At 59.4% G+C, this 25,067-nt stretch overlaps 2 protein-coding genes across 6 annotated transcripts in view; one reads left to right on the top strand and one right to left on the bottom strand.

Annotated features, from left to right (window-relative positions):
• Window positions 1-5,258, top strand: part of TSPAN18 (tetraspanin 18) — a 202,231-nt gene extending 196,973 nt beyond the window's left edge. For all 5 annotated transcript variants that reach the window (XM_070473133.1, XM_070473131.1, XM_070473132.1 and 2 more), the window contains one exon: window positions 1,934-5,258. In XM_070473133.1, the coding sequence (XP_070329234.1) occupies window positions 1,934-1,981 (48 nt within the window). In that variant the 3' untranslated portion in view covers window positions 1,982-5,258. The remainder of the gene's footprint in view (window positions 1-1,933) is intronic.
• Window positions 5,184-23,431, bottom strand: TP53I11 (tumor protein p53 inducible protein 11). Its single transcript, XM_020885706.2, has 8 exons — window positions 23,160-23,431; window positions 10,969-11,036; window positions 10,005-10,164; window positions 9,303-9,361; window positions 9,065-9,113; window positions 8,637-8,733; window positions 7,813-7,914; window positions 5,184-7,330 (listed from the first exon to the last, which is right to left on the bottom strand). The coding sequence occupies exons 3-8, from the start codon at window positions 10,131-10,133 to the stop codon at window positions 7,197-7,199; spliced, it is 570 nt and encodes a 189-aa protein (XP_020741365.1). The 5' UTR covers window positions 10,134-10,164; window positions 10,969-11,036; window positions 23,160-23,431; the 3' UTR covers window positions 5,184-7,196.
• Between the last annotated feature and the right edge of the window lie 1,636 nt (window positions 23,432-25,067).

Genomic DNA, 25,067 nt, shown 5'->3' with positions numbered 1-25,067 from the left:
CTGAGAGTCACTCGCCCCCAAACCCTGCACCCCACCCAAGGTCCAGAGTGAACTCTGAAGGATCAACGTAGCTGATCTGAGAGAGGGGCTACAGCCTGTGCTTCTAGATCAGGCCTCTTCTCTGTGGGATGTTCAGAGCCCGTGGGGCCTTGCTAACCTCACAAGTTGCGGATGGAGTCCCAGCAGTGAAGATCAGAGGGGCGCTGAGCCCCCTTGAAAGGAAGGCCGCTGCAGACGCTTAGAGCCGCCACTAGGTGGCGCTGTGGTCAAACGGTGGAGCTGCCCCCTTCCTTCTATCCAGCCCCGTCTGGGATCTCAAATGCCCTGGCCTGGGAGGTTGCACAGTCTGAAGAAAGGGGCGGCCAGTCCTTGGCCAGCGGGGAAAGGGAATCGGGCAGCGCAATCCTCAGCCTACACCTCCCACCTAGCACCGTAAACCTGGACTTGCTTAGCTTCTTACTGAGTCCTTTGCTGTTGTTCAGTCGCTCAGTTGTGTCCGACTGTTTGGCACCCCACGGACTGCAGCACGCCAGGCGTCCCTGTCCTTCACCATCTCCCGAAGCTTGCTCAAACTCGTCTCCGTGGAGTACTGTGTCCTGCAGTCCTAGAGCAGTTTTGTGGAGACTTTTGAGGATGGGGAGATGGATTTATTCATTCACCCATTCATTCCCTCATCAAGCATAGATTGAGGTCCAGCTGGGCACCAACACTGTTCTAGGTGAACAAGTCCTCTCCCAGGAGGAAACAATGATCAGGAAACACAGATCAGCACCAGGCCCCCTGGGAAGTCGCAGACACATGTACCCTGCCGGAAGAACACAGGCTTCTGGAGTTCCGCTCCCAGATCTGCCTCTCCCCGCACACAGGATGCCTGAGCCAGTTTCCTTATTTGCAAAATGATGCTAAAAGCTGGCTCCTACAGCACTGTGGACATCAGAGGTGGTGGGGACCCTGTGACGGGGGCTTATTAAGCAGTGTCTGTGTTCCCAATCTGCTGCCCTCACACCCAGCCCACAAGCCCAGCTGGGGGCGGGGGATGGGGGGGTGCGGGGGGAGGTGGGGGCAGGACCTCAGACAGGGACGGTTACCATATGCCTTGCCTCCCCCACCCAGAGTCCCTCCTGGAGGTTTGGTCATAAGCCTGTGGTCTGGGGACTGCGCCTTGTACTACTTGCAGGAGCTCTGGCATCGGGGTACAAGCCAGCCTGAATAAATAGACATCCCTGAATCAGGGTCTCTGCATACCCCACCCTCCCATGGCCCTTAGACAGGTGTTCAGTGACTGTGCTTCTATTTTGGGGAAGGGCTATGTCTTTCTTGGCTGTCAATAACATTTCTAGTAACTTTTAATTAAACATCTACTATATAATAGGCCTCATTATATTGTTAATAACCTTAGACTTCCCATCTCACACCCCTCCTGTGAGCTAGAAGGAGGGGACTGCAGGGGCTGTGAGACTGGTCTCTGGACTCAGAATGCCTAGACTCCGACCCTGGCTTTCTCGTTGTTATTGTGTGATCTTAGGTGGGTTCCATGATCTCTCTGGGTCTCACTTCCTGATCTGTGAAAATACTTCTGAGAAAGCAGTTAGAACTGTGTCCAGCACACAGTAAGCTCTTGATACATACTCAGGCCCAGAGAAGGGAAGTGTTTGGCCCACGTTTGCTGACAGCAAATAAGAGAGCTGGATTTGAACCTATGGCCCAAGCCTCCTTCTTTTCATGACCACACCGCATGAGGGGACCAGTGGCTGGCAGAGGGGCTTGCCCCGCCCAGGGCAGTCTCAGGAGTGCCTGCAGCAAGAGTGTGCTAAGAGTGACTGGTGAGCCCCCTTGCTGTGCCAGGGCAGGCAGCCCCTTCTCCTCGGGGTGGGACAGTGCCCCGGAGGGCTGTGAGCCCAGACTGACAAGCCAAATCCTACTTTCTTTGCAGCTTTTTGCCATGATCTTTGCCATGTGCCTCTTCCGGGGCATCCAGTAGAGGGTGTGGCCTGAAGCTTGAAGACTCACCCCGCCCACCACTGCCCAGCACCCAACGCCCTCCCCTCCCCCGCACCCCTGCCCTCTTGGCCCCGGGGGAGGAGGTGAGGCCATCCTGAGTGGCCAGAAAAAAGGGGCAGAGGAAAATAGCTATTTTTTTAACAAAAGAAAATGAAGACAAAACTATGGACTGATACAGCCCGTCTGGACTCGGAGTGGGCACCGCAGGTTCACTGCATGGACCCGGGCACACCCAGGAGGCAGTCTGCACTGGAGACCAAAGCAACAGCAGGCCCAGGCCCCCTCCTCGACCCAACCAGATCTGACAGCCAGCGACCTGGGCCCTAGGCTCACAGCTTCAGGACTGGGTGCCAAGAACATAAGGATGTAGGCAAATGAAGCAAAAGATGGTGGAGGAAGCCTGGCAAAGCCCAGGGGCCCCCAGGAGACCTGGTCACCACATCCTTGAGGATTTGAAACCTACTCGGAATCCCTGGCCCCCAAGGATGGAGTTGTCCTGCCTCAGGCCGGGGCCAAGAGTAGGATCCAGACACTGGATCCAAGAATGGCCCGGCTGGTAGGGTCCACGCTTCCCCATCTGTCGGACCGAATGACCTGGAAAGCCCAGAGAGGGGCGGTTTCTCATCCACAGTCACACAGCACATGCATGGCCGTTCCGAACAAGAACCCTGTCACCCCGAGGCTGCCTGTCACTTCTCCCAAGGGTCTGCTGGTCCCAGCAGATCTGCCACTCTCACGGCTCCCTGGCCTCCACATCCTGGTTTCCCAGGAGAGAGGGGACAAGCTGGTCAGGAGTGGCCTCCTCCCAGCTCCACAGCTCCACCCCTCCACACTCTTCTCTAAGTCCCAGGAACACACACACATGCACACACACACCACAGCCCCTTTTCCACACTGCCCACCCTTCCTCACAAGCCCCTCTCTGGCTCCCAGGGCTGGAAGGAACCCCCTGGATCATCATCTGGCTCACCTCTCCTCACTCAGAATTGCCGCTTGGATGCCTTCCGCAAGATCCCTGCCAAGACTTCTCCATCTTCTTCTTGCACACCTCCAAGGACAGGGAGCTCACTACCTCCCAAGCCAGGCTTCTCTTTGGACCGCTCTGACAGCAGCATCAGCTCAGTACACGCGAGAGGTTTCTGCTTTCCTGTCCATGTTCTGTCCATGTCATGCCACGTGTTCTCTCTCTGTCCCCAAGTGTGAAGGCCACACATTGTCCCCCCCGAGCCCCTTTACCCTCAGGCTAAAGAGCCCCAGGGCACCTATCAGTTTTGCTCTGCCAAGGCTTTCCGGTCCCCTCACCGTCTGTAGCATACAGTTCTGAGTGTTGCCTCTAGGATCTGGCAGGGGAAGCCTTCCTCAGACTCACCCACAGATCAGCCCCTTATATGTGCAGGTCTTGAATTCTAGACCAGTGTTGGCAAGTGCACTGCAAGATGTCTTGACACTGACCGGTCAGGAGTGGCAGCTGGGCAGAGGATCTGAGCTCTGGTCTGGGCTCAGTGGGCAAGTGACAGTGTGATCTTGATTAGTGATGTCTGCCAAGCAACTCTGGCTGGATTGGTGATGTCTGCCACAGGCATGGGCGTGGAAAGGGCGGTATGTTACCTGCTCTCCTATCATTTGTCTTTGGGGTCTGGGAAGGACCCATTCTGTCTCACAGGCCCTATGCCAGCTTCCAGCCTCCAAGCCGCCAGGAGACGGAGCAGCGGCCTAGAGCTCGTGCTCCCCTTCTCTGCCTCCTGATACCACCAGAGCTCCATGCCTGCTGTAAAGATTTGGTTTGACGCTCCCCCTATTGCTGGCTTCCCCCCTTGCACTCCCCCCCCTCCTCTGGTCTGGATCTTCCCACAGTGCTCCTGTATTAGGCTGCCCTGGCACCTCCATAAATGATGTCACAGACTCCCGAGCAACCCGGCAGCCCCAGGACCCCAGAGGCCATGCAGCTGGTACTCCAGCCGGGTCTCTAGACCCACCTATAAGTTGGCTCCAACTTCCTGAAAAGGGCTGGTGTGAGGTGGACAAAATAAAGCAAGCAAGCTGATTAAGCAGGGGTTAGGGTCAATTTGGGCAACTGTGTGGCTTCACTTTAGGGGTGCCCTAGGCATCAAGGCCCCATCCAGTCCCCACTGCCAAGAAGATTTTGGGGCCTTCAAGGTAAGAAGAACCAGGCATCAGACACCACCCCCCCCACCCCCACCCCCACCCCCCCCCCACCCCCGCCCAGGCCCCTGAGATGAAAGGCTGGTCATGGAGGAACACCTGGGGGAGATGGGTTTTGAGGGCTGATGTGAGAGTATCTCATCACCAAGGGCTTTCCAGAAAGGGTCAAGGAGCCCGGATTTGCCACCACTGACTACATTCTGGGGCTGGAAAGGGGAAGCAGGCCTCTGCTCTATAGCATTAATGCAGGCTGGCAGCTATTTGCAAGGCTATCTGTGACCATTCTGAACAGACCTGAGAAGGCCAAGCCCAGCCCCAACAGCCCTCGATGGGTGCAGATGGCAATTTGGGGGCTGCTGGGGAGGGGGTGGGGCTTCATAGGTGGCACTGAAGGTAAAGAAGCTGCTGGCCAATGCAGGAGATGTAAGAGACGTGGGTTTGATCCCTGGGTTGAGAAGATTCCCTGGAGGAGGGCATGGCAACCCACTCCAGTATTCTTGTCTGGAGAATCCCATGAACTGAGGAGCCTGGCTGGCTATAGTCTATAGGGTCATAGAATCGGGACACGACTGAAGCAACTTAGCATGCACACATGGGGTGGGGCGGGGCAGGGCATGGAGTCTCTTAGCTGAGACTTCCTGAGCCTGAAAACAGACCAGGACCCAGGGAGACCTTGCGCTTGGTCACATACCGCACGCAGTACTGAAAAGGCCACCTTCCTGCTTAGGGGCTGGGGGCTGGGGCCCTGCCCAGCATCCCATGTCCCCCCTCTCCTCTCCATGCCTAAGGAGCCCAGAAAGGACCCTCCAAGCCAGCTGAGGCCCCAGCCCCCCACCTCCCTAGAAGCCCCTCGTCCCTTCCCTGGTGGGTCCTATCCGTTGAAAGTCTATTTTGGAAACTGTACCTGTTCCCTGCCGTAGGGAGCAGAGCTAATTTATCATGTTTATCCCCTGTGAGCCTCCCTTTTTTATATTATATATCCAGAGGAGTTTTTGTAATATAAAACAGGACGCCCACACTGACGGTTTTGCACTGCTTTTTGTGACTGTTTCTTACAAAAAGAAAAAGGAACGAAGAATAAATAGTGACCGTGAGGAACGGTGGTCTTGATTGGGGGTGGGGGCGGAGGAGGCTGGGGCTGAGGCAGGAGCCTGGCAGGAGTGAACTGGGCAGGGGCACCCTGGATCTTCTCGAGCCTTCAGGAGGGACAGCGCCGTCCCTGCGGGCCCTCGTTCACCCTCTTCGGAGCCAAGGCCGTGCCACCCGCCCCAGCTTGGCTGGCCCGGCCCGGCCCTGCTCCGGCGCCCACGCTTCCCCATTCCCTGCCAGCCTCCCTCCCCTGCTCAGCGGTTGGTTCTTAGGACAAGCCGTCCATCACTTGCTGGCGCAGTAGCCATGCCTCGAAAAGCATGGGTCAGCTTCGACACAGCGGGGCCGGGGGTGGGGGAGGGCGGGAGCACGGCCCGCCTGCCACCACCACCACCTTCCAAAGGCCGCACTGGCTCCGGGCCTGCCTGGGACTCGGTGGAGGGGTGCGGGGGGGTGGACACGATTCTACAGGGAGACTAGAACCTCAGCCCAAGAGACGGAGGCCCCGGGGGAATGGCCCGTCCTCAGGGTCCCGCTTCCGCTGCCTTCAGCCGCAGCCAGCAGCCTTGGGCTCCTGACCCGCCGAGCAGGCCTCCATTTACAGCGGTGGCATCACTGGGCAAAGGCCATGGCGCCGGCTTTGTGGCCACAGGGACAGCTGTGGGCGTGGGGGAGGGCAGTGAGGCCCAGGGGCGGGGTGGGGGGCCCCTCACATGGCAGCAGCCCGAGCTGGGCTACACCTCAGGAGCACTCAGCCCACCCCTTCAACACAGTGCTGAGACAACAGGCAAGTCTGGGGCCTGGCCTGCTTCCCTGCACACCCGTCCCCAGGACACGGGGGCCACCAGTCCCCATGTGAGGGAGCAAAGGAGGGACTTGCGATGGGGGGTGGGCAGCACAAGGGTGCTGGGTCTGCAGGGGTCTCAGCCCCTTCAGGGCAGTGGTGGAGACGGGTGTGAATGGAGGAGGCCTGCTGAACTGTTTCTTTCTTTTTTTTTTCTGCTCTACTGAGCTTTGAAGGGTACCCAGTCACACCCACAGCCGGGCCTCGTGGCAAACCCAGGACAGAAGGCCAAAGGGCAGCACCCTGGGGAAGGAGGGAAGGTGGCCGAGGGGGCTGGGCCGGGTGTGCAGCAGACCCCGGAGGACACGCCCAAGTGAGGAGGAAATGCTCTTCTCTCTGCCTGACTCCAAGCCCCATCACTAACAGGTGGCCTTCATCCGGGGTTACCCGGGGGTCCATCTGTCAGGGCCGGCCTGGGGCCAGGAGGAAGGGGGCATCTAGGGGGCCTCCACAAGCTGGGGCCAAGGCAGAGAAGCCAAGAGTGAGCCCGGGGCTGAGGATAGGGCCCCGCTGCCCCCAGGAGGCGGAAAGGGAGGTACTGGCTCAAAGGCGGCCCCCCACCCGGCTCCCTGCCATCCCATAGCTGTGCTGGGCGTTTAGGGGGCACAGAGGCCCCTGTGTGCGGAGGGGGCCTGCATGGAAGGGAAGGGGCCCAGGGTCGAGGTCTCGGGTCTTCCAGGCAGGGGAGGGAACCAAGTTTGGCAGCTTGGGCAGCGTTGGCTGGGAGGTGCAGGGGACGGACAGGGAGGCGGTCCACAGCCTCTCAAGAAAGAAGGGTCTTGTGACAGGGGAAGAAGGGGCCTAGCCCGGCTGGATGCCCCTGACTCAAGCTCTCCCGTAAGCATATGTCCAGGGGGATCCAGAGGCCAGGAGGCTCACGAGAAGGAGGCATCACCGTACAGGGGGCAGGACGGGGTACAGGGCCCCGTTCCCTCCCCAGCTCTGAAGGCCCAGGAGATCACAGCATCCAGGGAGGAAGGGGAAGGCGCCCGCCCTGCCTGTCCAGGGCAGGGTGCTTCCTGCCTTCCAGAACCAAAGGGGACCCGAGGGCGGTCCCAGGGCCTCCCTGCCCCAGAGGGGCCCCTGGCCCTGCGGGGGGCTACACCTTCTTGGGTTTTCGGCCGACTTGGTAATAGTAGTAAACGCTGATGGCGACAAAAAGGAGGCGGCTGGCCAGCAGCAGCAGGATCCCCTGAGACACGAGGCCCGTCTCGGCTAGCGTGGCAGTGACCACTGCGTGAGAGAAGCGGTGGGAAACAGGGGTCAGGATCGCTGTTCCTTCCCCCCCAGCACAGGATGCCAGGGGCCCCGGGGCAGCTGCCTGGCTGACCACCGACCCGTCCTGCCCTGAGCTGGGGTGTCAGGCCAGCCACAGGCAGGTCTGTTGTCACCACCCACGTGGCAGGGACAGGGGTGAGCATGTGCGCACAGCTGGGCGTCTGTTGCCCCCTCCCTGTCCTGGGGACACGAGGGAGCAGTGGGTGGTGGATGCATGGACGTGCACTCAGGAACAGGCACACGTGGGCCGTGTGGGCACCGGTGTATGCACACACAGGTGAACACGGCCACACGAGTCCCTCCCCCGCACACGGGTTTTCATCACTTCCCAGAAATCAAGTGGCAAGAGCTGGGGGAGGTCAGGGATTAAGCTGCCGGCACCCCATCAGCCACCCGCCACCACCCCCCAGCCCTCAACTGTCCAGCTCAGGACTCACCCAGGAACTGGACCGAGAAATAGCAGGCTTCAGTGAGCAAAGTCCATCGGATGATGACCTTCTCAGCCGTGTACAGAGCATTCCACATGATCAGGGAGATGCCTGGGGCCAGAGACAAGGAAGGAACTGGGCGCGGGGCGGCCTGATGCATGCCCCCCCCCACCCTGGTCCTTGAGGCAGGGGCAAGGGGTCCGCTCCTCTTCCCTTCGGCAAAGTCGCCAGGACCCCAGGCATCCCCTGCCCTGACTCACAGGCAGGGAGGTTTTGGAAGGGAGGCTGATTGCACCCCACAGATAACCCTGAACGTCAGACTGGGACTTTAGCCTGCAGGTAATAGGAAGCCATAGAAAGTTTTGGCGACGCGGAAGGACACTACAGGTGTGGGGTTTTAAATGCTGTCGTTCACTTTGCTAACAGGCGCTGCTTGCGTGTAACTCAGGCTGGAGAAGAAACAGAAGTGGTGAGGGTTTTACAGACGCTGTGTTGATTTCGCCTCCTCTTCTAAGCTGTGAGACCCTGGAGGGCGGAACCTGGGCTTCCTCCATCTCTATCCCAACGCCCGGGTGGAGCACTGCATGCAGCAAGCGCTCAATAAGTGCTCTGTCTCGTGACGGTTAAGAACAGCCCCAACCACGGGCGAGGTTCCATCAGTGGCCGCAAGAGGGCAGCACACACTCAGCAGAGACAGCCTCGGCAGCTGAAGGGCGGGCTCTGGGAAGCGGAGCCCCAGCACAAAGACAAGAAAGGCTCCCCAGGCTTCCCTCGCCCTCCATGGGCCCCCTAGTTGCCCATCACCCTCCCAGCGTCCGCCCAGCAATACTCACTGAGGAGGGCACCGCCATAGAGGCGGATGGGGGTCTTGCTGGTCACCTGTGCTCCGTCGAAGACCGCATCGTAGAGCTGGTCTGGAAAGGCAAGGGCCTGTGGACAGTGGGCGGGAGGCTCGGGGTGAGGGGCTCCCTGTGGAGCCTTCCCCTTGGACATTTCCTTCCCTCCCCCAGCAGCAGTCCAGGGTCAGGACCCTGACTGCCCCCGCCCCGTCCACGGCAGCAGAGACCTCAGGTTCCAAGGACAGAGTCTGGACCGTGGACCAGGGGGTCTCGGATGCTCCAGGGCAGGGCACAGGTGGGGATGAGCATCTGAACAGGTCAGGGAGGCGGCCAGAGAGCCCGAAGGCCCTGCGGGGGGAAGGCAGGAGGGGGTCCCAGGGAAGGGGAGGGTGCCAGGTCCCAGGGCTGGGGTAGGGACTCACCATGATGGCAATGCCGGAGAAGAGAACAGCAGAGACAAACTGCCAGACTCTGGGGAGACGTGGAGAGGAAGGTCAGAGGCAGACCCCCTCGCTGCCATCCCCAGGTCCCACCCCGGGACCCTCCCCTGTCCAGGCAAGATGGAAGGATAGCTGGTCTGGAAGAAGACCAAGGACGAGACTACACAGGGCCCCTCCCCACAGCCTTGCCCCCCAGCAACACTCACAGGTCGATGCTCACCTGAGCCCCAAAGGCTCTCGGACAGCAAACTTGATCTCATTGCCTAAGACCTGGCTGATCTGTGGACAGAGACGGGTCAGAAGGCAGCATTGTCTGCCCAGCTCACTCCCTACCTCCTAGCGCCTGCTAGATGCTCAGGGACCCACCTGTGTGCCTCTGCTTAGCCAGAGTCACCTAGGCTGGGAGGGTCACACTGAGGCCACTCTCCGCCTCCTCTTGATACCAGGGCCCAGGAGAAACTGAAAATATGGGGGCTGAGAAATGTGAGCTCAGGCATCTCCCAGCTGTGGACTTGAAGCCTGGCTCTACCATTCATTGGTGTGGTCCTGGGCAAGTCTTTAATCTCTCTGAGCCTCAGTTTTCCTCATCCATAAAATGGGTTAATAACTGAACCTACATCTCCCAGGGCTAACAGGAAGATAAAATAATGCTTATAGAGCAGCTGGTGCCGTAACAAGCAAATAATCAGCACTCAACTGATTCTAACCACCTGTTTTCATTACTGCTACTATTCCTCTGACATATCCATTACATTTCCAGAAAATATGAGCTGAATCTGGGGGCCCCCTGCAGCTATATGGGTCTCAGCTAGTCTTCTCCCCAAATAGTGGGCCAGACCCGCCTCCTCAAATTGGTGTTCAGAGGCAGACCCCATGTGTGGCTAGTTCAACCCCATGTGTGGCTCCTCCGACCCTGGCCCACCTTGGAGCGGTGGACCTCCCCATCGTCATCCTCTCCGCCCACACCGAGGATCTTGCGGGTCTTCAGGCGGCTCACGAGGTCCGTCTGGCTGTGCTTCTTCATGAGAGGTGGGGGCTGCTTGGCTGCCATCGTGTCCTGGGGCCCGGCCTCTGCAGGAGAGCTGCGGGGAGACACCGGTCTCAGCCACCGACCTTGACCAGCACCCGGAGCTCAGAAGGTGGCCAGACCCCAGCCTGGGGCAGCAAGTAGACACCAGAGGACTCTGAGGGCCTGGGCTTAGTACTGGGCTCCCTAACCACCCTGCTATGAGATGAAAGGGGCAAGTCAAAGGGGCAAGTCACTGCCCTGTCCTAGCCTCAACTTCCTCAACTGTAAAATGGGTTAGAGCAGATGGTCTTAAGACCTTCCAGCTCTACCAGCCCATCTGGCCTAAATGGACGTGGCCCATCCCCAGTGACCAGGCTGGAGGGAGCCTAACAGACAGCCTCAGGGGAAGTGTAGGCCTAGAACTAGGCATTCAGGCCTGGATGGAGACCAGACCCAAAGATTCTTGGAGGCAGGGAGTTAACTGGGCCTAGGTCAGCTTGGCCAGAAAAGGGAAGGCTCTGCCCAAGCCTGGGTAGGGGTCCTGAGTGCTGGGGTCCAGGCCCCCACAGAACTTTTGCCCAGATAATTCCTACTGCCCAGCAAGCCCTCCCATCCACCCACCCACCCACCCACCGAGCCACACTCCCAGACAGCCTCCACTCAGCCTGCTAGCACTGCAAAGAAGAGTGGGGGGACTCCAGGACCCAGCCGAGCCAGAGGAGGGACGGCCAGGAGGGCTGGCAGGAGGGACGGCTGGGCTCTGTGGCAGCAGTCCAGCCTTACCTCTCCCCGGCCTCCCGCCCATAAGCCGCGAAGGCCCCCAATCACCAGCCCCCCACCCCCAGCCCTACCGCCGGCCGGGATCTTGAGCACTTACTGTGTGCCGGGCGATGGAGACGCTGAGGGGAGTTGAGTGGCCGTCCTCACCTTCAGTCAGCACAAAATCTACGTGAAGAAGACAACAGTGTAAGCCAGAGTGAGGTCAGGGTGTCCAGAAGCTGGCCCCGAGGGGGGCCTCCTGTGACCTGGGATGACATCCTGCTAGACAGGTACCACTATACCCATTCTACAGATGAGGAAACCAAGTTCAATGAAGTTCAGCAGAGACCAGGTTAAAAAATGGTAGCAACCCCCACCCTAGTATGTGGCCCACTCATGGTGGGTGCCTCCCACATCCCTGCACCTCATTCCCACCCACAGTAACTCCAGCAGAGCAGGAAAACCACCCCCCGATAACCCACAAGGCTCAGAAGTTGCCTGTCCCTCGGCCAGGGACCCGAGGCGGGCTTGCTGGACACCCCTGACCAGGCCTCAGACGCAGGTCTTCCTGTCGTGTGGCCTCAGCCTCCCGGCCACAGCCAGGGCTGCCAGAGGGAGGGCACAGATGTGTCCCCAGGTCACCTCTAGTCCTCCACCCTCCCAGTGTCTCAGAAAAAAATAAAGCGCCCAGCAAACAAACATCAGAACAAAGACTCATAGGGCGGGACGCTCAGATAATATGGCTTTAGACCAGATGAACTGGGTATGGAGCACAGCGGCCCCGAGTTTGGGGAGAGTGGTCATTCAATTCCAGTTCAGTCACTCAGTCATGTCCAACTCTTTGCGAGCCCATGAACCGCAGCATTCCAGGCCTCCCTGTCCATCACCAACTCCCAGAGTTCTCCCAAACCCATGTCCATCGAGTAGGTGATGCCATCCAACCATCTCACCCTCAGTCATCCCCTTCTCCTCCTTCCCTCAATCTTTCCCAGCATCAGGGTCTTTTCAAATGAGTCAGCTCTCCGCATCAGGTAGCCAAAGTACTGGTGTTTCAGCTTCAGCATCAGTCCTTCCAATGAATACTCAGGACTGATTTCCTTTAGGATGGACTGGTTGGATCTCCTTGCAGTCCAAGGGACGCTCAAGAGCCTTCTCCAATACCACAGTTCAAAAGCATCAGTTCTTCGGCGCTCAGATTTCTTTATAGTCCAACTCTCACATCCATACATGACTACAGGAAAAACCATAGCCTTGACTAGACGGACCTTTGTTGACAAAGAAATGTTTCTGCTTTTGACTGGAGGTCTTTTGTGAGTGATGCCCAGACCTAGCGGCCCTCCGAAGCCCCGCAAGCCTAGTGCCTCATCTGTAAAAAAAGGGCAGCTCTGCTTTTCCCTCCCGTGTATATACACGCTCGGGGAGTGAGAGGCGGCAGCTGGCGGTGACCCGGAAGGCAGCCCAATGCCCAATGCCGGTCAGAAGGGGTGGCCGCCAACCCCAGCCTGGGGCAAACAGGGTGTAACTGGGCTCCTCGGGGCGGGACGGGGGCGGGGAGGTGGCCCAGGCACTGTCACAGCTCAGTCACTTGCCACCACCTTCTTGTGAATCCAGGTAGAAGGTATAATTAGACTTGTGTCCCTCCTGATGCCAGATGGACCGCTGGACGCTGCCACCGCGAGGAACAGCCCAGAGCTGGCCCCCACCCGGCCCTCCACCAAGGAAGCACCCGGCAGCCACCCTTCCGCTTCCAGCCTCCCCTTTGGTCTTTTATTTGCATTCAGCAAAATGGACCTTCTCTGTGGTCTGTAGTGCTAAGAATCGTAGCACAGGACAGGTAACCACCCCCTCCCCATCAGGACCCTCACCACTCAGACCCTGCCCTCGCCCCTAACCCCTGGCAACCACTGATCTGTTCTGTCATCTGCCGCTATAGTTTTGTTTCTGCACATGTGTTACATAAATGGAATCATACAGTATATAACCTCGGAGACCCACTTCCTTCTTTCTTTCAGCATCGTGCCTTTGAGACCCATCCACCTTGTGTGTATGGACGGGCCCTTCCTCTTGGCAGGAGAGTGGTATTCCCAGATGTCAACGTACCAGTTCGTTTCCCCTATCACTCACTGACTGACATCTGCATTGTTTGAGAGTTTGACCATTGAGAATAGAACTGCCATAAACATTCGTGTGCAGGTTCGGGTGTGACCATGAGTTTTCATTTCTCTAAGGTAAATGCTTGGGCGTGGAATTATATTGAATTACGATACACAGTAAATCTACAACTCAACTCTAGAAGAAAGTGCTAGACTGTGTTCCAAAGCAGCGAACCATTTACGTTTCCCCACAATGCACAAGTGTTCCTGTTCCTCCACGTTCTCCCCAGCATCAGCCATCCTCAAACTTGACTTTGGCCCTTCATATAGGTCTCCCTGGCATTTTAACCCTTCTCACCCAGACCGGCCAGGGTGCCTGACTCAGTTCTGCTGTGCCCGTTACTAGCTGTGTGGACAAGTCACACAGCTCTGAGCCTCAGTTTTCCCCATCTGTGAAATGGAGCTGTAATTCTCAGCTCCTAGAGATCCAGGGGCAAAAAGAGAAGCCCGGTCCCAGCACACAGCACAGCACCTGCATGTTTAAATGAAAGACGTACATTTAGTAAGGATTAGCTGAGAGCCGGGCACGGGGCGGTGGCACCCGGCCCCTGCCCTTCATCAGCAGCTTAAGGCTGGGTGGGGGTCGGGATGCTGACCTGTCAGCCACCCATCAGAGCAAGTTGCTTCTCTGAGCCCCAGTGTTCTCATCTGTGAAATGGAAACAATAATCCTTACATTTTCCCTAGGGCTGGTCAAAGGAGACACAAAATAACGGCCAGAAAGTAGTTAATAAAGGGGCAGCTAACTGCTAAAGCCGGAAGAGCTTCGCTGCTGAAGCTGCACTCTCCCACGGTCAAAGCCCAGGTTTACCACTTCTCAGCTGTGTGCCTGTGGGCAAGTCACTTAACTTCTCTGGGCCTCAGTGGCCCCATTTGCAGCTGGGAAAGCCAAGGGTCTTCCCTCACTGGGAAGCTGTCAGAAAACACACATGGAGAGAGCGAGGGGCAGTGCCGGGCACACGCCAAGTGCTCGGCTGAGATGGGCACCGAGGCACAGACACCCCCTCCTCCCCACGCCCCCCATGTGGCAAGGGCTCGGATGGAGACGGGAGGATCAGGAGAACGGCCTAACTAGCATTTCCTAACGTCTGCACACGCTGGACGAAGCCCCAGGACCTCAATCCCATCGCCTAAGGCTGACGCTCCGGGCCGGGTCAGCGATCCCCGCTCAGAGGGTCAGCTGCCTTCCTCTGCCCCCACGCCCTCCCCACCAACCCAGCACTGCGCTCCCCTTGGCACCACAGGCCCAGGGCTGGTATGGATGGCCGGGGGGGAAGGCGGTCACAGTGTCCTGGGCACCATCGGACGCCCAGCATCGCTGATGTGGGATGAGCCTTATCCACAGCCGTCAGGAACCTGGGCTGGAGGGACCCACTGTCGCCACCCCTGGAGCCCAGGGCCCGGCCCCAGCAGTGAGCTCACCACTGACAATGGGCCCTGCTGCCTCCCAGGGAAAGTGAGATCCTGAACTTTATCTCCAGGGAGCAGGGTCCCCAGCAGCCGACCGGGCCTACAGAGCTAACTGCTCTGAGTGCTGAGTCCCGGGGCTTCTTCACCCCAGGACCAGGCCCTGCTCCCCCCAGGGAGGGCCAGTGGGCAGCTCTCACCAACTCCTAAGCACCCAACCCGGAGACGACCCCACATACCCCCATCTGCCCGTGAACTGTCCTCCCTTTCAAGGCCTCTCCACGTGTCTTTTTTAGGAATGGCCCACTTTAACCTAAGACAGGACGGAGGGAGTGTCCCCCGCTCCCTCCCTGCACCTCAGCTGGACAGTGGCTTTGGGACAGCCAGACCTGGGTTCGAATCCTGCTTCTGTAAGGCGCAGCAGCTCTCCCGGTTTCTACCCCTGTGCTAATGAGAAGGGGCACTCTGCAGAAGTGCAGGGGGGCGGGGAGGGAGGGAGAGCGTACGTACGAGCAGGTGCCAAGAGCAAAACGCCCTTCCGCCCTGCCCAAGGCCGGGCCAAGCCTAGCGCCTTCGCCTCCCCTTTCCTCACCCAGCCGTGCAAGTGGAAAAAGCCCGCCTGTCACAGCTGTCACCCTTCCGTGCCCAGGCCCCGCTGCCCCCTGAAGGGCCCCTAGGGCTCCCCCGGGGGGTGCCAGGTTGGTGCCAGGCTGCCCAAGGCAAGTGAGAGAGGGGCGAGATAAGGGCTGCTTCTCCACCGGCCAGGAGAGGAGAAGGGGAAATTCGGCTTGCAGCCCCCAGACCCAGCTCTCATGACGTTTTGCATGCTGCCCCCAGCCAGCTTCTCTGACCTCAATTCCCAATAATCCGGCAAATCACGGGCCTTCGAACAGTTGTTCCCCTTTCTGAACCACCGCCCTCTGCTCCTCCCACCCCGAGGCCCCCGGCTCCTCAAGGGCTTTGCAGCCCCCCTCCTCCAGGGTGCCGGCCCAGGGCACAGTGCCCTCCCCGCTCTGAACTCCCAGTGGCGGCCACAGGCCACTTCCGGCCCATCCTTCTGAGCATTTCAGGGCCAGCTGGCTTCCCCAGGACCCAGCGATCTGAAGGTAGAGCTGGTATTGGGCCCACCTGAGAACCATCCTGCTGGTCCCCAGAGACACTCAACGGTACAGATGAATACCAGACAGGGGCCAAGGCATGCAGGCCTCCCCCACCCCACCCGGCACACTCAGGACCACCCTCTGAGCCGGCAGGGCCCGAGAGGAGGCTCTGCTCCAAACCAGGCTGCTAAGGCAGAGCGCCGAGGCCCAGGGCGGGCAGGCGCTGCCCCGGGCCACGCGTGAGCTGGCCACACAGGAGGGGCAGGGGACGGACTCTGCGGTCGGGCAGAGCTGGGTTCCAATCTGGCACCTCCTCTGGCCAGGCGGCCTTGAGCAAGCAGGTCAGAAGACTGCTTGAAGACTCCCTGAGAGTGGCTGGGGTTTCCCCTGGCATCTGGGGTGCCTAGGAAATGGGTGGAGACTGGATGAGAGGGTGGGATGAGACCCCACCCCCACCCCCAGAAAGCCGCAGCCATCTCGAGGGGAGTGCCACAGGGCAGCGCTTACTGACCATTTTGCTCACCGGGCCTGGACAGCTCGGGGTGTGGGAGGAGCTCAACAAAAATTTGTGACTTCAAAGGTTGGGGGGAAGGGTTTTGACGTCCCCTGCTGGCCAAGATCTGACACCCTTCCCCCCACCCCTGTAGGCCCTTCCTCCTTCCTTGTCCGAGGCCAGAAAAGAACACCCGCAAAGACTTCCCAGAGGCTGAAGGGGTGGAAGGGGCTGTGATGGGACAGAGACAGCAACGCCCCCAGAGACTGGACCGAGAGAAGGGCTCATTGGGGCGGGGGTGCTGGGCAGGGGAGTGCTGTGGGCTGGGGGTTACAAGGGTCAGGGGAGGACGGGAGGGTGGGTATAAACTTCATGATTGGGCACACTTGGATTCAAACCCCCAACCCTTTCTCTCAATTGTTCTGTGACGTCAGGAAAGCTACCTAACCTCTCCGAGCCTCCTCATTTGTGAAACCACAGGACGACGTCTCAGCTCACAGCGTTTTGATTAGACAGACTGAGAAAAGGCGTGGAGGGGCCTGGCCCCTGGTGCTCCCCAGAGGACAGCAATTAACAACACTCACGGGGGGCAGCCGTCCAGGCCCTGCCCCCACAGCAGATCCACGGGGCTGGGGCATCACTCCCGTGTCAGTCTTGGAGGACCTCTCCCAACCCCCCCAGAGCCTTCCCGGGAAGCCCAGTTTCCATAGAAACAGATGGACTGCCGAGCAGTCCCCTTCGTGGCGACTGTGCCCCCACGAGGGCTGGCTTAGGAACCTAACCGGCAGGGGAGGGGACCCAGAACACCCACCAGCTGCCAAGCCTCTGGTGATTCAGGTGGGGAGTCGCTGCTGCTGGGTATCAGAGCCAAGAGCTGCTTCCTTTGCAAATGAGACCCTCTGTAGGAGGGGCAGCGCACCCAAGGAGAAACGCCCCCAATCCTCCACCTCAGGAAAGGAGGCAGTGGACAAGTACTTCCAGGCCAGGAATTCTGTGCTCACCCCCAGAGCCTGATGAGAACGGCTGTGTTACAGATAAGGAAACGAAGGCCCAAGTGACCTACACACATGTGTATCTTGGGCTAAGTGACAAAGCTGAAATTCCAACCAAGTTAACGGTGCCTAATGGATATTCAGAGCGGAGCTCGTGTGTGTGTGTGTGTGTGTGTGTGTGTGTGTGTGTGTGTGTGCTGGTGTGTGGGGCTGGGGGTGTGGTGTGGTGAACGACACCCAACAAGAATCAAGCTCTAAGCCTTCTTCCCCATCACATCTCCCCTTGAATGCCCCTGGCGGGTTGCCAGCATCTGAACCCCGCCCTGGGGTCCAGCCTCCCTTGGATGAAGGCCCTGTGGCTCCGGCAGGACCTGGGGAGGGCTGCAGGGAGACCCATTGTTCTGTTATCACGTTGGTACAAAATAGCTGGAAACGGGGACTGGATCATGCAGCGGAGGAGTGGGGGAAGTGAGAGCCGGAGTCTCCCGGCCCCCGGGCAGAGGGAAGGGAGGCAGGGAGAGCCCAGCAAGGGCACCGTGGGGGCTAGGAGGTCCAGAGCCGGCATCATCCTTGCAGCCCTTTCCTAGGGCAGCCCATCAGCCCCTTGGGCAAGAGGGGGGATCTAAAGGCCCCCAGCCCTGAGCCCTCCGCTTAGTTAGGCCCTCAGGCAGAGTGAGTCTCCAGTCTCAAGGGTCCAAGTCTCTGGGCTCTGCCCCATGAGTCCTGTGCCTTTTGGCAGACTGACTTCCTGGAGCCTCCATCCCTTCATTGTAAATAGGGCAGCAGCGCCTGACTTATTAGGTTGTCAGCAGGGTCACACAGCTGCATCACGGCAGCCTCTGGGGTGCAGGTTTTTGCCAGGGTGGGGGGGGTTTTCTTCAGTGCACACGGGCTAAGGGCAGAAGCCGAGGCGAGGGTACCATGCGGCAGGACTTCCTTGCAGCGTGTCCCTCGAGAGCAGAGCGCAGTTATTCTAAAGGCCAGCCCACCTTGTCTCTCAAGTAGCCGGTGAGTCAGGGGAGGGCGGGTCCCAGCTTCATCACCCGGACTCAGGATGTGTCAAAGGCGAGAATGATGGAGTAGAACCGGCCAAGGAGGGGAAAGAACACGATTCGAATCCCGCGGGGACATAAACCTGCCCCCGTGACAAGGCTCAGCAGTCAAGAAAGGGATTCCACGCCCCATTTCCAAGAACCTCCAGGAACACAGGAGCTGGCAGCAGAAGGTTTGACAGAAGCTGGAAGGCTGAGTCCTGAGTCACTGGGCCGGGAGACAGGACAACTGAGGTCAACCACAGACTCTGCCCTCGTGGGAGAGGGTAAGCCGGGGCCTGACCTTGCGACTCAGTTTCCTCCGCCTCAAAAAATGAAAGCGTGGTCCTCCAGGGCCCCACCTGGCTGTGATATTCCTGACTTGGTTTCCAGACCCTGTCACTCACCAGCCACACTCCAGCTGCAGCAAAGAATCCAGCACAGGCTGTCCCGCCCCCAAGCCCCACCAGCACCTCGCTCACTGGCTCTGCAAACACACAATCGTGCTGCCTTTTGACTAGTTCCCTTCCTTTTGAAGCTGTAGAATTTCCAGGACAGAGGAAAGCCCACATTTTTATCACGAACATCTGTAAGGCCTTAGGGACAGAAAAAATGAAACGTCCCCTCTGCGTTGGAGAGGGTGAGAGGGCAGGGCAGGCAAGGAGCAAGAAGGAGGGGACACGGTGGGGGGGGGGGGGGGCTGTCATTGACTTCCCCAGCCCTTTTGATGGCCATCCACCACCACTCAGGAGTCACTGCGAGGGGCATCCCTGTCCCTACCATCATAAAGGGCAGAACACATGGATAATTCCTGTCCTTTTCAACCCAGGAACGGGCCAGCCTCCCCCCTGGCCCAGTGACCACGTCAGGGCCCTCAAAGGCAGCTGGTGCTTCCAGACCCCGTGCGGCCACGGTCATCGGGACAGCCTGGCTTCCAGATCCCATGAGCTCTTGTGAGAAGGCAGTGGCCATACCCTTTGCCCCTCCGACTCCTCCCACCTCCCCTGCCGCTGAAGATGCTCAGAAACTTGGAGGGGAGGAGAAAGGGAGTTTCCCTGAAGAGATGCTCCACTATTTTGAGCCAACGTTTTCATAAGCAAGAAGCTATTTGCCCTTTGGGTGGGCTGGGAGAGGCAAGCAGAAAGGTCCCGGTACTTCTCCTGGGGCCTGGATGGGCCAGAACCACAGACCAGAACCGGCCACCTTCCCCGGGATGTGGGGCTCTGGCATGACTCAAAAGACCTGTGCTGACATCCTGGCTCCATCACTCCGCTAGCTGCATGGCCCTGGGCCTGTGACACCACCTCTCTGGGGCTCCTCCTGTTTCCTCCTCTCTAATAATAATGACACACACCTCCGGCCCATGAGAAGAGGCACAAGAACCCCTAACACAGCACTGATCTCTGGTGGACGCTCGAAAATTATGGTGCTGTTATTTTCAGACAAGGGAATTCAACGTCTTTGCTCAGTCTCTCCCCTGGCCATATCAGCTTCAGAACAGGTCTCTCTGTAGCGGCCACATGTGGATATGGAGTCGGGGGGTGCTTCCAGGGAAGGGGCCATAAGAAGGAAGTGGGAAGAGAGAACTGGGTCACTCTGGCTCAGGAGGAAGAAGACAGCCTGAGTGTACCGACCACAGGTGGGGAGGGAGCACCTGGGAAAGGCCAGGACTAAGTCTGTGTGGCTTCCCTCTGTGTCCCCAGCACTCGGCCAGGCCTGGCCCTGCGAGAGGCACGGCCACTGTTGTGAATAAATGGTTGGGATGCAGGGTGAAGGGAAAATATTATGAGCTAGGAGTTAGAACACTGGGCACCCTACCCTGTGCGATGGGAATGCTTATGCCCTCTTGGCCTGCCTTGTCTCCGATCTCTTCCCCACCCTCTCACTCTACTAGCTGCACTGGCTCCCTGTGTGTGGATGCTCAGTCACTCTGCCATGTCTAACTCTTTGCAACCCCATGGACGGTAGCCCGCCAGACTCTTCTGTCCGTGGGATGCCCAGGCAAGAATACTGGAGTGAGTTTCCATTTCCTCCTCCAGTGCATCTTTCTGACTGAGGGATCGAACCCACAGTTCTTAGGTCTCCTGCATTGGCAGGCGGATTCTTTACCACTGAGCCACCAGGGAAACTGCTGGCTCCTTACGGTTCCTCAAAATGAACAGGCATATTCCAGCCTCAGGGCCTTTGCACAAGCTGTTCTCTACCAGATCTTTAGTCCCTGAAACTCTCCCCAAAGCTTACTCTCTCAAAACCTTAGCTGAAAAGTCACCTCCTCAGGGAGACCTCCCTGACCACCCTATTGGAAATGGTGACCCCACCCTTGGCCTCAACACTCCCCCCAAGGCTCAACTTTCCTCCGCCTCACCTCTCAATATACTATATAATTTGCTTATTTACTTTATTAGTTATTTGTCCCTCCCTCACTCCGTGTCAGCTCCAGAAGAGCAAGAATCTTTCAATTTTGTTCACAGCTGTCTCGTAGTGCCCAGAACAATATTGGCACTTTATTCAATAAATCATGTTGGCCTAGCCCTCACTCACAGTTTTGTTCAGTAAATGAAAGAAAGGAAAGAACAGTTCTGGGCTGTGTGAATATCACAGGTCACTGCTAACTGCACTGTCCCTCCCATGCCAACCCCAGGACCAAGCACCAGCAAGCCCTCCCTCCAGCAGAGGAGGGAGGACCATAAGATCCTGCTGGAGGGCAGGCAGTTGAGTGTGGGGCTGCAGGCCCTGGGGTGGGGGTGGGATTGAGGGGGCTGCAGGCCCTGGGGTGGGGGTGGGATTGAGGGGGCTGCAGGCCCTGGGGTGGGGGTGGGATTGAGGGGGCTGCAGGCCCTGGGGTGGGGGTGGGATTGAGGGGGCTGCAGGCCCTGGGCTGGGGGTGGGATTGAGGGGGCTGCAGGCCCTGGGGTGGGGGTGGGATTGAGGGGGCTGCAGGCCCTGGGCTGGGGGTGGGATTGAGGGGGCTGCAGGCCCTGGGGTGGGGGTGGGATTGAGGGGGCTGCAGGCCCTGGGCTGGGGGTGGGATTGAGGGGGCTGCAGGCCCTGGGCTGGGGGTGGGATTGAGGGGGCTGCAGGCCCTGGGCTGGGGGTGGGATTGAGGGGGCTGCAGGCCCTGGGCTGGGGGTGGGATTGAGGGGGCTGCTGGCCCTGGGCTGGGGGTGGGATTGAGGGGGCTGCAGGCCCTGGGGTGGGGGTGGGATTGAGGGGGCTGCAGGCCCTGGGGTGGGGGTGGGATTGAGGGGTCTGCAGAGAACAGGCCTGAGCTGTGTATCCAGCAGGCGCTGACAGCCAAACACGGTTGGAGGGCTTTGAGCCTCAGCCCTCCACTCCAAATTTAGAAGGATATATTAAGCTGACAGCAAGTGGGCAGAAAAGGAGGAGTCAGAGCCGCTGGTTCCCAAAACAATGGGTCCTGGAGGGGACCTTGGAGGCCAGAGGGCCCGTTTTACAGATGGCATAACAGAGGCCTGGAGAATACCGTGGTCTTATTTATTATACTAACAACCCAACAAGAAAAATCTTCGCTCCCCCTGGGCTAAACGGAACGAGGCTGAAAAATGGACTTTGCCCCGTCCTGGCTCACCACCTTCTGATCCAGGTGGCAACTCAGAGCCACGGACCTGCCTGGAGGTGACGACGGAGTCCCTGGTATCTGCGGGCTTGAAGAAGAGAAGGTATCAGCCCTTCCCCACAGGCCACCAGGGCTGGAGGTCCAAAAAGCCGCTCAGTGGGGGCAGGCATCCCCGGTGCCCTCCCCGCAGAACGGCCCCACCAGGAAAAGTTTGTCCGAAGGAAATCAGGCAGGAAGTGCGGGGCAGTCCGTGGGGCTGCGAGGCCGCCTTGGGCGTAGGCGCTGGGCTCTGGGCTCGGGAGAAGCCTCGGGGCTCTCGGCCTCCACCCTCCACCGGGCTCCCGCCCCCGCCCCCTTCGCTCCCGGGTAGAAACCCGCTTCCCCCCGGGGCCTCGCGGGGGCGACGGGAGCCCAGGACCCGGCGGGGGAGGGCGGGGCGACAGGACGCCGAGCGAGATCCCCAATGCTCTGGGGGCGCCAGGGGGTGGGCGCGGCGTTCTGCCGACTCCCCTGAGGACCCCCAGGGTGGGTGCGAGTTCACGGCCCAGGGTTGGCAGTACCCGGCCACTGAGCGCCAGGACAATGGCCCCGTACTGCCCCCGTCCCGCTAAGCGCGCGGCTCCGGAGAGAGTGGAGAGCGCCGGCTTCCACCTGTGCGTCCCTAACCTCCTCCCAACAACTGGGGCTTAGGCGCGGCTCCCGCCTCTGCTGCCCCCAACCCCCGAGACTGGGGTCTCCCGATCTGGCTCCTCCCCCCTCCCATGGGTCCTTTATCTCCCAGCTCCAGACACCCACCCACTTTCTGAGGCTCGAGTCTGCGAGCCGGGGGGGGGGGGGGGGAGGCTCCAGGCGGTAGCTCTGGGCTGTTGGGCGTCTGCGGTCGTCCCCGCCCCAGGCCCCCCGAGCCAGAAGATCCGGCCAGACTTGTGGGCAGCGGGAACTCCGCCACCTCCAGCCTCGACCCAGCGGGGGCGAGGAAAAGGTCTCGCAAGTTTGTGCCGCGCGCACCCCGGACCTGGGAACAATGGAGGGAGGAGGAGGATGGGGACGGGGACGGGGATGGAGCGGGGGAGGGGACAGAGAACCGAGCGCGGGGACCGAGTCAGACCCCAGAGCGGGAGAAACTGCTTTCCTCTCGGCTTCTCCCTCGCTCCTAAGCAGAGAGCCCGAGCCCAAGACGGGGAGGCCGAGGGCGGAATCAACAGTCCAGCAGGGAGGAGACGGAAGAGGGAGGAAGCCAGAGGAGAAAGGGAAACCGAGTCAGAGGACAGGGCAGCGAGCGGAGAGCGCGAACGAGAGGACCAGAAGGGGCTGCGGGACGGCGCCCAGGAGAGCCGAGGATGGGGGTGGCGGCGGAGATCCCCGGGGTCCCGGCAGAACCTGCCGGCTCCGAGAGGTGCTGGGGCGCCCGGCTCGCGCGCACTGGGTCCTCACTGTCCCTGGCGGTCCCTGCGGCCGCAAGAGCCCCGCTGGGCTGTGCTGCGCAGGCACCCGGCCGGCTGGCGGCGGGAAGGGAAAGTGCGAGGCTCCGAAGCGGCGGCGGGGAGCAGAACTTACGTTCGTAGCGCCTGCTGGCGCCGGCGCTGCGCGGAGCTGGGGGACTCGGGCCCTCGGGCGCTTCACATCGCGCCGCCCGCGCGGGGCAGGGCAGGGCAGGGCCGGCTGGACTGCGCGCGGCGCCCTGTGCGGCCGGGGTTTGCCCGAGTCTGGCGGCCCGAGCTGGTCCCTCCTCTCAGTTCCGCGCACAAGCCAATGGCGCGCCGTCCCCTCCCACGCGCCGGGCTGCCTCGCCCCCGAGGGTGGCCGCCGGGGCGGGCGGGAGAGAGGGGTTGGGGGACTAGGCCCCCCGGGCTCCCCAGCAGAGGCGTTCCCGGAGATGGCCTGCGGGGGGCGCGCTCACGCCCCGGGGGGAAGGCGGTCGGGAATCCTAAAGGAGGGCGGGCGCCTCCCAGGGAAGACTTTCGTGGCAAGTTCTCCTTTCGTGAGACTATCAACACCCCCATAGGTTGGCAAGCCACCTTGTCTTAAATATCCTTGGGGTATCCCCTGGGGCCTAGGCCAGTATCTAAAATGGAAAGGATACCGAAGTGTGTAAGAACACAGTTGTACAACAATGGTCCCCGTTTTGCTGAACGCCCGCTCTGTGCCAGGCACCGCGTGCTGCAGGAATTACAAGTATTAACTCATGTAATTCTCACAACCACCTATGGGGCCGGGATGATGGATCCCATTTTATAGACGGCCGTCATTAATGTTTGATTTCATTTAGCCTTCTGGCTTCCAGCCTAGGCTCACCCTTCTGGTCGCCCCTTATTTGGTGTGACTTTGTCAAATAACCTGACACCATCAACCCCTCCAACCTGCCCCCCCCCGCCTCCCCCCCCAACTCACACATCTCCATCCTCCAGCCTAATATCCGACCTCAGCCAGGTTGCTGCAAATAAGATCTTATCTGGGGCTCATTGGCACCGTGGGGGGAGGGTGGGCACTGTGGTGAGTCCTTTTATGCCCACACATCCTGTGGTGGGGAAGAGGGATGAGAATGGAGTTTGGGGGTCCCAGAGGCTTTCTGGGAACCTTTCAGCCTAAAACTAGATTCCTACAGCAACAACTCCCCCCACACACACCAAGATTCTGGGTTCATTTCAATCCTTTGTTACCAGTAATGTGTTTCCCTACCCCACCTCCCACCAACCTCCTCCCTAGGAAAAACATCTACCTCTTTATCTTGGCTGATGGTCTCAGTGGGGGAGGAGGTGGCTGGAAGAGGAAGGCAAGGCTGCTGACAAACTCCCTCTTCTTTGCAAGATAAACAAAGGGGGCAGAGAAAGGTGAGTGGTTCCCCCAGGCTTCTAGCTAGGTGGGCATTTTGACTCCAGCTCTGAATTTTTTTTTTTTCCCTGCACCCATTCCTTAATCAGGTTTAGGGATCTCCGACAGCCAAGATCCAAATCCTGACTCAGCCTTTTGGAAACTGTGTGGCTGGCCCCAGACGAGTTACCCAACTTCTAGCAGTTTGAATTTCTCAGTGTACAAAATGGGGCAACCAAAAGTAGGAACCACTATGATTGTTGTGGACATTTAAATGGCAGCAACTCACACTTACTGGGCACTGACTATATCAGGTGCTCAGAGCTGGGGTGCCAAGCAGACTCGCATCACCCTCCTGGGAGTTAGGACTGGGTGGGAGATGCTGTGCCCTTTACACGGAAGTAAACAGGAAGTGCCTGTCTCACAGGAAGTGCTCAGTGAGGTTAGCTGTCTAATTAGCAAGGTAACAACTCTGATCCGGAGGCAGTGCAGTGGCCCACACTGTCACCATCCCTGCTGCCAGCCAAGTGCCTGGCCGGTGATGAATGAATGAATATGACTACAGATCTGGATTGTTCCTAGGTGTGCTGGGTGAAGCACAGACCCAAGACCTCCCTGACTGGAGTCTCAGGGCTTGGTAGTAGCCTTTGTGAC

Source organism: Odocoileus virginianus, chromosome 10, assembly GCF_023699985.2.
Source record: "Odocoileus virginianus isolate 20LAN1187 ecotype Illinois chromosome 10, Ovbor_1.2, whole genome shotgun sequence".
Taxonomy (NCBI): domain Eukaryota; kingdom Metazoa; phylum Chordata; class Mammalia; order Artiodactyla; family Cervidae; genus Odocoileus; species Odocoileus virginianus.
This window is presented reverse-complemented; position numbering and strand designations above follow the sequence as displayed.